Source organism: Gigantopelta aegis, chromosome 3, assembly GCF_016097555.1.
Source record: "Gigantopelta aegis isolate Gae_Host chromosome 3, Gae_host_genome, whole genome shotgun sequence".
In the NCBI taxonomy this organism is placed as follows: domain Eukaryota; kingdom Metazoa; phylum Mollusca; class Gastropoda; order Neomphalida; family Peltospiridae; genus Gigantopelta; species Gigantopelta aegis.
Window position 1 is genome coordinate 79,563,933 of NC_054701.1, and position 13,556 is coordinate 79,577,488.

The 13,556-nt window shown below is 34.6% G+C and overlaps 1 protein-coding gene across 5 annotated transcripts in view; it reads right to left on the bottom strand.

The window, feature by feature from the left end:
• LOC121369134 (sarcolemmal membrane-associated protein-like) overlaps positions 1-13,556 on the bottom strand; it is a 141,831-nt gene that overhangs the window by 12,473 nt on the left and 115,802 nt on the right. For 2 of the 5 annotated variants that reach the window (XM_041494003.1, XM_041494002.1), the window contains 6 exons: positions 13,228-13,290; positions 11,342-11,479; positions 8,251-8,313; positions 6,929-6,985; positions 4,443-4,505; positions 643-705 (listed from right to left, as the gene is read on the bottom strand). In XM_041494003.1, coding sequence (XP_041349937.1) covers positions 643-705; positions 4,443-4,505; positions 6,929-6,985; positions 8,251-8,313; positions 11,342-11,479; positions 13,228-13,290 — 447 coding nt within the window. The remainder of the gene's footprint in view (positions 1-642; positions 706-4,442; positions 4,506-6,928; positions 6,986-8,250; positions 8,314-11,341; positions 11,480-13,227; positions 13,291-13,556) is intronic. The other 3 variants (XM_041494004.1, XM_041494005.1, XM_041494006.1) reach the window with 3 other exon arrangements.

Consider the following 13,556-nt stretch of genomic DNA (forward strand, 5'->3'; position numbering starts at 1 on the left):
ATGTCATCCTAGCTATAATACCTCCAATGAGTCCTATCCTGTGCTTGTTTTGATTTAGTAAACTAGTCGGGGAGTGCCAGTCCTCTTTGTGAAAGTGCAGGAAGGATGTATTGTCTAGTAAAGGATCTGCCCAGGAGTGGCTGTCCTCCTAAAGATGAGACACTAGAGATTTGTGGAATCAACCACTATTTTGCCAAATGCCCATTTGACTCTGCAATGGCAGAGGTACGGACTTGATCTCAGATAACGGTTTTGTTGTTGGAAACTAAGAAAATCAATTCACACACTTAATGCTCGAGTATATTCACAATTAAAAGAAAAGTTTTATGAATTACACAAATGAAAACAAATCAAGTTATAATTGTGAAAGTAAAAGTGTTTTGGAAATAACAACACCCCCCCCCCCCAAAAAAAAACAACTTATTTTGGTGTGCAATTTAGAAAACAATCAGCTTAGAAATAAATAACTTGTACTAAATTCCATAGTATGAAAAAAGGCATTCCCTGTAGGAAGCATTATAGTTGATATTATTTTTTGAACCATTCAAATCCAAAAGATAGTAGTAAAGACCCAAAAAATCCCAAAACCCTCCAAATAAACAAACTTTAAGTAAACAACACAACTGTAACGTGTGCCCTTACCTTCTAATGAGGCAATCTTTTTAACATATTTCTTATTCTCTCTGTGCAATTGCTCTATCTCTTCTAAAATTGGCAAACCACAAAAATTATATCCAACAAACAATGTAGGTTTTTTTTTTAAAAGATCATGACAAGTGAACATTACTTGACATGAACTCACTGCTCATTAAATTATCCATTTTGTAGAAATTTAACAAATGTATTCTTTGGACAAATGTATTCTACAGACATATAAAGAAGAATGCACCAAAAAGTGTGAATTCATGAAAAAGAATTCATGAACCCTGAAGAGACAAGTTAATAGTTTTTCATGAATTCACACTTTGGAATGCATTCTTATTTTTTTTAAATAAATGCCAAATTAGCTACTATTTTATATTATTTAATGAAAGAATTGGTTAAAATAGCAAGGAATATTTACAAAACTAATAATCCCAGTGGCAGATCCAGAAAATCCATTTAGGGGAGTCCTCAATGACATGAGGCGGACTGCCAAAGGAGGTTTGGAGGGGGATCATAAATTTTTTTAAATTAATATATAATAAAATTATAACTGTGGCAAAATTTTGGGGGAATCAGGGTCCCCCCTTGATCCGCCTCTGAACCCAAAAGGACATGAGCCTTTCGGATCTAACCTGAACAATTTGGCCAGTAAAGTCTCAGCAGTGGATGGCTGGCATTAAGCATGTTTCACATGTAAAATGTGTTATTTATGATTTCCAATTTAGCATTCAACAGTCTTCATTGTATTTCATCTGAATACATTATTATCACAAGTATCCGATTAATACGACTTAAATTACATGTTCATTTGAGGATGCCAATGTGTGGTCTTGTAGGCTAAAGTGTTGTACCTATTTACAATGTACAAGTTCAGTCAGTTCAAATCCTCAACCTAAAGGCACAAAAAGTTCAAATTACATTGTTCTCAACTGTAGATTCGTGAAAAACAATTCACAATTAGAACAATAATGTGACATCACAGGTATGGATTAATTTTTGATATTACACCAGATGCAAATAAAGAAATACTCCATCAATATTATGTTAAAGGAGACCGGACACCAAACCATATATACAGCGTAATGAATTGTTTGCCGTCATAAACCACAACACGCAACTACCACGCTCCCCTTATTAACTAAGTTAAGTGTGCCAGTCTTGGATGGGTTTTTTTTTCGCCGATTTCGGATGTTTGCCAGAAACTGTCGACAATTGATGAGCTAGACCCGTGACGTCATCGATGAGAGGAAAACTGAAGAAACTACCAAGCAGCATGGACGAAATTAGCGATTCGAGTGACGAAGAATTGTGTCCAGCTTGTGCTAATGGCATCAAACCGTCTCAGTTTGAACCACTTATCAGAAACTTTGTCCCTGGAAATCAACTGCCGACGAAGACGAGGAAGCCACATGGCCATAGACTAGCATACAAGCATTTTTCAAAACATAATTTTTTATGACATTTTTAATGTAAACTGAAGCAAATGGACCTAATTAGAAGAAAAGTACACAAAATTTAATAATATTTCATCATAAATCTTGTTCAGCATAGATGTAAATATAACACGTCAGTGGATATTCCATAGGCCGATTTCGCAAATTTGCAAAAAGCGTACCCTCCTCACCAAATCACGATATAATAATTTAACAAAAAACTTTGTTCTCTTAACTAGTTACCCTCCAAGTTTTAATGTGTTTGGTTAAACCGTGTATTTTTAATTATTAAGAAAATGTGTTACCAGTCTGCCGAAACTGTCCACAGCCGGGTTCAGAAACACAGAAATGTTGGAAAATATTATACTGTTGCCACATACTTATCGACAATATTATTATGTAGTCTTTGCATTTATTAATATAAAATACAACAGATCCGTAGGAACTGGGGAGGGGCGGGCCTAGGGGCTTGTTCTCCACCACACACTCTAGGATGAAAATGTATGTTTTAAGTTTTCACTACTTTGCATAAATAAAGATGATATAAAGATAAAAATCTAGTTTGTATCCCTCACTAGAGACTGTATTCCCCCCCCCCCTCCCCCCACTTCAAATATCGTTCCTACAGGCCTATGCAAATGTAGATACTATGTAGAGGGTGAGGTTAGGAACCAGTTCCTTTTATCTTTAGGATTTTGTAATCATGATTTTAAACCAACTGTTTCAGGTAATTTGCTCCACATACTGACATAAAACACATTTGTTATGTATTGGAATAAAATAAAAATAATTACAATATATCCAGTGTTATTTTCTTTAATCATTCATGGATGAAGAAGGAAGTCCTGATGAAAATATATTACAGGTTTCAACCTCTGCCAAAGGTACCAGGTTTTCTGCCAGAAAATAATTTGAGGGTACGTAATAAAACAGGCCCGTAGGAACTGTGTGTGTGTGTGTGTGTGTGTGTGTGTGTGTGTGTGTGTGTGTGTGTGTGTGTGTGTGTGTGTGTGTGTGTGTGTGCCGCCCTCCACTTGTGAGTTTTTCTTTATCACATTAATTTTTGCCATTGTAACCAAAATCTGATGTAGAGTTTATACCTGGTCCGTCAGTGCCGCCCCCCCCCAACCCCCCAAGTCGTTCCTGCGGGCCTGTAAAAACTAAATATATTCAAAGGAGTATATTGGGTGGTTATAGGTTTGAAATGTTTTTTTTATTGAACATTTTATTTCATGCACTTTTATAAATTTTAAACAGCAATTATGTTACTATAATCTATCGAAAAAATAAAACATTATATATAGACATTAATTTCTGAGATTTTTTAGTACATACATGTAAGTTTATCCTCCGCACCCTCTGGCAGAAACACAGGGTAGGTATTAAAATAATTATTTGGTGTAGAGTATTTTTAATATGACATACAGAAAGCATTGAAAAGTACAATTTTATTATGCTTTAATAATCGACATTAGCTTTAAAACTAATTAACCATCATTCCTTCTGGCCACAGTACATATGTTGTTCCTGCCAAAGTGTTAGCATTTTAATTTTAATGACAATATACTGAACTGACTATAAACATTGTTAACTAACATAATAATTCATGTTTTGAAGGTGTTTTGTTATAAGGTTAACAAACCAACTAGATCAAGAGACGTTAGTATGGAGTCGTTATGGGTTGTCGGTGAAAATTAATTTGGTAATTATAGGTAAATAAATGTAAAGTTTAAATATTCGTATGTGAACAAATTGCAATACCTTTATTTAATGTATATCTTAAGTACATACTTGTTTTAATTTTTACATTGTAAATGTACCATAACCTGCTGTATTTAGTTGGTGTAAAGCCCGTTCGATGACATTAATGCTTTAAAACAACTTTCGTTTTTTTGGAAATCGAAACCATGATGTTGGCCATTTCTTGGGATGCATTGCTGTTACTGTTGCAGTTAAACACTGCACAGTTAACCATCATATAATTACGTCGACAGTATATAATAACACTAATTATCTTGTAAATTAAATTTCCGATAAACCTGGAGACCAAAAAAAAAAAGAAAAAAAAAAGACAACTAAAAGGCACAACCAAAGAATCAACACGTGTACCGGTAACTCTCACCGATGACGTATTGCCTCGCTTTTGTTCAGATCTATGCATAATCCCGCCCACTTCTGTTTTTACCCCAAACCTAAGACACGCAGCTGACCGGTGCCTCGCAGTGAGCCGGGCGTTAGAGTAATGCGGTCTTTGACGCTAACTTAATCCATTACACACTACATGTCTTTTGGTGTCCAGTCTCCTTTAAAGACGTTAAGTAAAAACCCATATAACCTTTAACAGTTGTCAAAACATATCCTCACCTTTTAAAGAGGTATTCTTTTCAACATGTTTCTTACTTTCCTTGCGAAATCTCTTTAACTCCTCTACAATGAGTGAACCATATAAATGACATCCAGCAAAACAATAAAAGGGATATAAATTAAAGTTACAAAAGGAAAAGACTCATCTCCACCACTACACCTTTGATTATAGAATAGAATAGAACAGATGTTTAAAGACACCCCAGCATGAAAAATACATCAGCTATTGGTTGTCAAACTATGGTAAATGCAAACAAATAACCTTGGATTAACACCTGATACCATATACAGTGTTCACCATGAATAAAATCAAGGTAAGCTGAAGATTACTGTACTAGAATTGTGCTAGGCGAGCAGTGACATGGAATTTCAAATAAAATATATTCAAGTTTTTACTGCAAGGCAATCAATTTTCTGTTCCCTTAAACAATTCCAAATGAATGTGAAGGGAAGCAGACACTGATATGCAGGTATAACAAACATTACAATGCAACATTCAACATCAAGCAGAAAAAATAATAATTCCAGAACAAAAGCTTTAGAACTGAGAAAATCAATTCAAAGACCAACAATTAGTGGTATTCAACTTTGGGTACTTCCAGCAGTTCAGATGTCAGTACATTTTACATCAGTTTCAATCCTCAGATATTGTTATTACAGCATTAACAAATTCATATAACAAAACATTCTTCATTAAACAGACTAGTTCATGACTTACACACAGGCTCCACTAGGTGGATTATTACCGGGAATGTCCTGGTTTCTTACCATTGTTAAGATGTTGCCAACTAACAGAGACCTTTTAATGACTATAATTACATATTAAATATATTTTTCTGCATGACATATACATTGTATGTGTTTCAGGCCTGTTGCTTTTAAAAACGTTTAGAGTCTAGGCTCAAGACTCTTAATAGAGTCTGATACGTTAACACAATGGCAAAGCCATACAAATTGCATAATTGTGACATCATTAGAGATTGATTGTTTGTTTTGTTTAACAGCACCACTAGAGCACATTAATTAATCAATCATCAGCTATTGGATGTCAAATATTTGGTAACTCTGACAAGAGTCTTAGAGACAAAACCCACAACATTTACCCATTAGTAGCGAGGGATCTTTTATATGCACTTTCTCACAGACAGGAAAGCACATACCACAGCCTTTGGAATGAGAAAAAACCCAATCAGTTGAATGGATCCACCGAGGTGGTTCGATCTTGTGATGCAAGCACCTCAAGCAAGCACTCAACCTACTGAGGTAAATCTTGCCCCTCAGTAGAGATTGAGTCTAGACTGTAAAGGTTTTATAAGCACGGGCCTTGATCATCCTATAGCGTTTGTTATAGGACAAACTATTGGGAATCCAAATCCAGTTTTGACTATTTACAAACCGCATAATGATCAGAAACACATTAAATATATAGACACTGATATCCTAAAGAAGAATCTGTATTTAGTATCTAATTTTAATCGTTAAAAAATTATATTACAATTAATCATTGAATAAAAGCCTAAGTGTCTACATTGTTCGCGACAACTCAGAGACCTGGCCTCTATTCAAGGCAGGCTTCTGGGGGGTTTTCAAAATCATTTTCCTATCCTGCTGTTCTAGTCATGTGGTTAAAAATGTTACGTCATGCAATGGAAGTGACGAGTATAATGCAGTCTTTCACCTGACAGAGCTAGAATAGCAGAAATAGGCAGGTTTCTATTCAAGGCAGGCTTCTGTTTATTTCGCGACACTTGACTCTAATCGAGGCAGGTTACTATTCAACGCAGGCTTCTAATCAAGAATTTACGGTAGTTAGAAACACCTTACAATGGCACCAAACTCAGGATAGTCCCTTTCAAAGAAAACGAGTGTTTGTGGAATAACGTTTAAGAAAATGTTAAACTACAGCTTTGTTGTCCATCTTGGTTTAGAGTATGCATCTGAGGTGATCGCTCTAACCCCAAGTTACATCCCACCCATGAATATTAATGTCTTGACAATTTGTCTAAGTGATATATATATATATATAAAGATAATAACTTACGAGTTACAAGGAATTATGGATTATCTGTCCCATAGTGTAAATAGTTTAGAAACTTCAACTTTAAACTTCTTACATGACACAAACTATATAATATACAAGATGTGAAAGTCTGAGGAAACTGATGACGTCATGAAAGAAAAGCAATGACCAAACTAACATCATGACGTCAACAGGAAAACATAGCTTCTAACTTTCCCTTGAGAAAGATAGAAAATACATTCACCTGCATCTCACTGCCTATATGGGCAATATAAATATTAGTACACTAAATGATCTACCATTCCAAAGAGATATTTCCTGGTATGTCACCAAATATATAAACTTCAAAAACAACTCCATCAATGTAACTCTTGAACCTTTTAAGCCAGAGGTGTAAAAGTCAACAGGAACAACCCCCCCCCCCCCCCTGCAGTAAACAAACTCAACTGTCGACAGATAACCTTACCTTCAAAATTCTTTTCAGTATGTTTCTTACGTATCCAACGCGCATCAAATAACTCTTCTAAAATAAGCGAAACATAAAATGGATGTTTTCTTATGTATTGGTGCAGCCAATACCTAATATTTGACTGAACTGAGCACTTTTGGTTAAAAGCATGAAACTTGGCTCATAGATACATTGACCCATTATGAACATTTTCAGATATGGATACAAGTCAGCAATGCTTATGTTTTCAAACTTTTTTTTGTTGTGTTTGTGTGTACCGTATATGGTTAGTAACAGCTACCAACAAAGAAAATCACAGCTCCTAACCTAATATTGAATTAATGTATTATTTACATTGAGATCATAAATAACCAGAATTCTGTGGAATTAAATGTCTTGACTCCCATAAACTGATTTATAATTACAAAAATAAAATTAATAAATTTTTTAATTTATTGCATAAAAGAAATAATATGTGATGTAAAATTCAGGATTATAATCTATTCTTTATGAAAAAATAAAAATACTTCTTTGAAAAAAGTGTTTATAAACATAAATTGAGAAAAACATTCAAAGGAAAGAAAGGAAAGAAATGTTTTATTTAATGACGCACTCAACACATTTTATTTATGGTCATATGGTGTCAGACATATGGTTAAGGACCACACAGATATTGAGAGAGGAAACCCGCTGTTACCACTTCATGGGCTACTCTTTTTTATTAGCAGCAAGGAATCTTTTATATGCACCATCAAAATAGACACGATAGCACATACAGAGTCTTTAATATACCAGTCGTGGTGCACTGGTTGGAGCGAGAAATAGCACAATGGGCCCACCGCCGGGGATCAATCCTAGACTATAAAGTTTCACTGATCTAGGACTTTTGGCTTGTGAGCAATGGCGCACAACACAAAAAATTAACACTGAGCTAATTAAATGTTAAAGTATTCAAATTAACAAGAATTCTGTAGAATTAAATGTCTCACCTACCATAAACTTATTCATAGACGTTCATTTCAGTGCTTGTTTTAAAAAAAAAGTAATAATACATTTGACCACCATTGTGATAAACATCTATAGGTGCAACTATAAACCAAGTTTCATTGATGTAGAAATTATAGTTTGTGAAAAATTAAGCCAAATACAAAAGCTTAACGTTAAGCAACTGTAAATGCTAAGGTTGGTGCCGTCACTGCAGCCATGGTTGCCACTGAAAAAACAACAACAATACCTATGCCTCACCTTTTTAATTCATAAAGGTGAGACAAATATTAAAGAATTTGTTGAAATTAGCATGCAAGTGTTAATTATATAACTGTGAAAGGTTATGTTCTTACCTTCTAACGAGGTAATCTTTTCAATGTGCTTCTTACAATCCACACGCAACTTCTCCAACTCATCTACAAAAAGATAACCACAGAAATTAAATGCATGACAAACCATGAGCACTGAACTAAAAATCAGACCCAACTCATCTACAATAAAATAACCATAAAAATTAAATTTGTGACAAACCATGGGCACTAAACTAATAGTTAGACCTAGCTCCACTGATGTTTGCTATTAAAAAAATATCACTACCATTGAAATAACACTGATTTCATTTATCACAAACTCCGACATTGATATTTTTATTATAGAATGCACAGGCTTTTTAGCAACTTTATCCTATTCAAAACAAAAAGTTTGTTTTGCTTGATGACACCACTATGATCATTGGCTATTGGATGTCAAACATTAGATAATTTTGACATATAGTCTTAGAGAGGAAATCTGCTAGCTACATTTTCCCATTAGTAGCAAAGGATCTTTTATATGCACCATCCCACGACCTATGATATACCAGTCATGGTGCACTGGCTGGAGCGAGAAATAGCCCAATGGGCCCACCGACAGGGATCAATCAGACCGCACATCAATTGAGTGCTTTAACCACTGGGCTACATCCTGCCCCTATTGAAAACAAATTCTAGTGATATACTACAAGGTGTGGAATATGGGAGCTACCTCTACTTCTGACATTTTAATCTGTTATGGAAATGCTAGAAATTGAGAATCAGTTCTAGATACTTAAAACTAATCAGTTTTTTCTTTCTTCGTTTTTATAACAATATCTATTTTAATATTTGTCATTCTTAATGTCGGATTTGCTGGCACTAATTTTTTTAAATCTGATTAAGTGTACAATGCTTTAAGATGGAGAGCAACAGCTGTTTGTGAAACTGATTATCAAAAATAATATTCTGTATTCTGATCGACAATGGAATCTTGTTCCCTGTAAATTTTGAGCCTTCTCCAGTAGAACAGCCAATAGTCCTTTTTATTTCTGACAGTTCAGCTGTCGACATGTGATGTTCTTATAGTATTAATTATTTATTCTCACACCACACGGACTGACATATAAACTGGTGTTGAGTAACTGGTTGTAAGATATTAATACACGGACAGTAACACAAAGGACAACACACTAACAATAGCTGATGTTCACACTGACAGTACTATATACTAAGAATGTTGGAAACAGACAAAAAAACCAATCAGCTGAATGGATCCATTGAGGTGGTTCGATCCTGTGATGCAAAAACCTCAAGCAAGCACTCAACCGACTGAGCTAAATCCACCCTTGAGTCATGGTTTCTGTCAGAGGGTAAAACGGTTATGACGCCATATCCAAATGTTTTTGCAGATTTTATTATATTTTTTTAAGTTAACCTTTTGACAAAATTAATGAATCTTATCATTTTCTTAACCCTAACCCTAAACTAAACCATTTTTTTCTGGGGGTGGGGTCCCCATACCTTTTAACTGTGGTTGCATTCAGTTCCGTAGTGCCATAGCCAAAATTACTTTCTGGCAGAAACACTGATGACTAACATTATAACTGATCTTCATCTTCCACTAACCGTAATATTATGATCAACACTATCGCTGTCTTTATAGTAACACTATGATCAACACTAATATTTTTTGTACACTAACAGTATCACTATGACTAACATTACAACTGTGATATTTACCTTCCACCAACAGTAATATGTCCAACACTGCAGCCATCTTGGTACATTAACAGTACTATAACAAACACTGCAACATTCTTTGGTGTCCACTCGTCAGTGACATAACACTTCCAACTGACAAAACAACTAGAACTAAATACGCAAACAAACTTTGTCTAATTCTATTTCTCAATGACAGAAAATGTTAAATTGAATGGATCATTTAATGGGGCTGGGGCAGGATAAAACATTTAATATTTGACTAAGCATGACACAACTTAAAGATACAATTCCTAAATTGTTAACTACCAGTATAGCGACCATGACATTAGAATATAAACCCTGAAAACGTGCATGTCTTGAAAATACATGTTCAATAAAAAAAAAATAGTTTTTTTTACAACACAACTAGAGCACATTGATTTATTAATCATTGGCTACTGGATGTCAAACATTTGGTAATAATATATATTTTATGTACATATACATGTACCACAGCATTTAATAAACCAGTTTTGGGACACTGGTTGGGATTGGGGAAAAAACCCAATCAGATAATTGGTCCTCTAAATTGATTTGATCCTATGACCCAAGCACCTACAGCGTGTCTCTACCAAGTGAGCTGGATCCAATGATAGGATCAGTTTTATGAATAGGGATTTTTCATCTCTGAGCATTCCTGAATGTTTTACCTTCATGTCATCAATTCACCAGCAATTGGAGAAAAAAGGAAGACAATATCACATGACCATAAAAGGTGCCGCCCTGGGCATTATGGAAGGATTTTTAGCCAATTGGCTTTTGGGGTCTTTGGACCAGTCCATTATAATGGGGGAAATGCAATACGTCAGAGGTCAGAGTTAAGTTAAAAAGAAACACAGCTATCACAAAGAAGTCCCTAAAATGAAGGACTTCTGAATTCTCTACAACATTGTCTTCTTAATGCATTTTTTTCAACAGTAAATCTTGCCAATAATGGCAAAGTTAAGTACTGAACTTCTGCTCTTAGACAACTACAATACTGTCTTTCTGCATGCATTTGTTTAAAAGTAACGTCTTGCCAGTACCGGCAATGTTACAGTACCTCTGATTTTAGACAACTACAATACTGTCTTTCTGCATGCATTTGTTTAAGAATAACGTCTTGTCAGTACTGGCAATGTTACAGTACCTCTGATTTTAGACAACTATAATACTGTCTTTCTGCATGCATTTGTTTAAGAATAACGTCTTGTCAGTACTGGCAATGTTACAGTACCTCTGATTTTAGACAACTACAATACTGTCTTTCTGCATGCATATGTTTAAGTGTAACGTCTTGCCAGTGATGGCAATGTTACAGTACCTCTGATTATAGACAACTATAATACTGTCTTTCTGCATGCATTTGTTTAAGAGTAACGTCTTGCCAGTGACGGCAATGTTACAGTACCTCTGCTCTTAGACAACTGCCGACTCATCACAGAGTCGGATCCAGTAGGTGACATTGTGCCCTGAGTCTCTCTACGATCCTTTTTCCGCATTTCCAGTTTCTCCTTTTCCAGGTCCTCTTGGATCTGTTTCACTTTATCTGGTGAAAGGCGGATCACAATCATAAGACACCTCACATTTCGCATGGTAACACGCTAGTTGACAATGCAATGTGCAAAAAGCAGCATGCAGAACATTCCAGAAAACAAAAGGAGTAGACATTGGGGAAACTCGAACCATTGACATCATGAAATGATGGGTAAAGCATGCAAACCAAAATACATTTGGGAAAGAAGACCCAAAAATAGGACATTTGAAAATAAAATCCTTGACAAAAAAATGACCACAAATATCGACAAATACAATGGTCGATTCAAAGGAAACTCAAAAGTCTAGTCTAGTAACTTAAATAGAAATGGAAGGAAACTGCCCATTCAAACACATGGTTGAAATCAGCATCAGGAAACAGTTATGATTTTAAACTAATGAAAAGGAAGAAGAAGAAGAAACTTAAGGGTCAGTTCTATAAGAAGATAAAAACTAATCACAATAAAACTGCCTAGCAAAAGATTCTGTATACTTTTAAAATCCAAAACAAACAGTTACTGGACTTTGACTCTTAGTAACACAAATCAAATGAAAAACACTGATTACTGTAAACAGCATAAAAAGTCACAAACATTAACTTGATACCAATATTAAAATATAGGAAATTGACTTTTTAGTGAGTATCTCAAAATTACTGTTTGTCATGTGTATAAACCATTGGCATAATTATCACAGTAGGAAAACCCCAATTATTTACACCTGAACAAATCACCAAATATAAGTTGCTTTGTCTCATTTTTATATACAATTTGTCATCAAATTATATACATGATTATGTTTCACATGAATGTGTCTTACTAACTAAACCAGATGGACAAAGATGGAAGTTCTCCCCTATTGTTAAGCAATAAGAACCAGGGGCCTGATTCACTAAACTCTCGCAACTTTGTGATCTCACAGTGCAATATTAAAAGACTTGCAAAGTGGATGCGTTGTTGTCTAGCAGAGCCTAAGAGAACTTTGTGAATTATGCCCCAGAAGTACATGTAAGTAATTTTTTTTTTTACTTTTATGGTTATGTTCGATCAAATTTAGCATATTCAGTCATATTTCTGTACAACACAGAATCCAAGACCAGTTATGTTTATCCTTTTCACATTGCATTGTGCAATAACAAAACACAACTCTACAATCAGATAATCTATTTCTTCCACATTTTGTTGTAACATTCGTTAAGATACATGCTGAATCTTTAAATCGTAAAGAGAAATTGCAGACTGAAGTATTCCATAAAACATGTTTTGCATAAAAGGAATAACTGTTTTCAATGAAGTTCTGAGTGAAGAATGGCTGAGTTATTTAAACCATAGGTTAGTATGAATAACATCTTTCTAACATAAATGTTAGTCAAGTTCTGGGTGAAGAATGGCAGTTATATGAACCACAGGTTAGTATGAATAACATATTTCAAACATGTATGTTCCACTAAGTTCTGGGTAAAGAATGGCAGTTATATGAACCACAGGTTAGTATGAATAACATATTTCAAACATGTATGTTCCACTAAGTTCTAGGTGAAGAATGGCAGTTATATGAACCACAGGTTAGTATGAATAACATACTTCAAACATATATGTTCTGTTAAGTTCTGGGTGAAGACAAATTATATTACCCATAGGTTAGTATAGATAACACACTACACTCGAGTAATAAAAACAATATGATAAAGCTTTGACTAAGAATATGCCTATTACTAGAAGATGATGTAGGACTCAGGAGACATGCCAATCTAATACTTACTGCGTAGTTGTTCTGCTTCATTGTGACTTTGTTTGGCTGTCTGTTGAGATTCCTGCAGTTGTCCTGGAATCACGGAATTGACAAAATTAAAATATAAACATTTGTTTTTAAATCTTGTGTCTATGGGGAAGTGATTAGTCTTTCATTTCAAGGCTGTATTATTTTTTGTGGCATTTCCCATTAAAAAAATATTTATTTTTAATTATACTGTACAATGTCACCAGATTAATTTTGATGTTTTATTGAAATTAATAAAGCTATGGAGTTATATTGTAAGCACAATTATTGTTAATTAGCTATAAAGTTTATTTTACATTCCAAAATAGAGA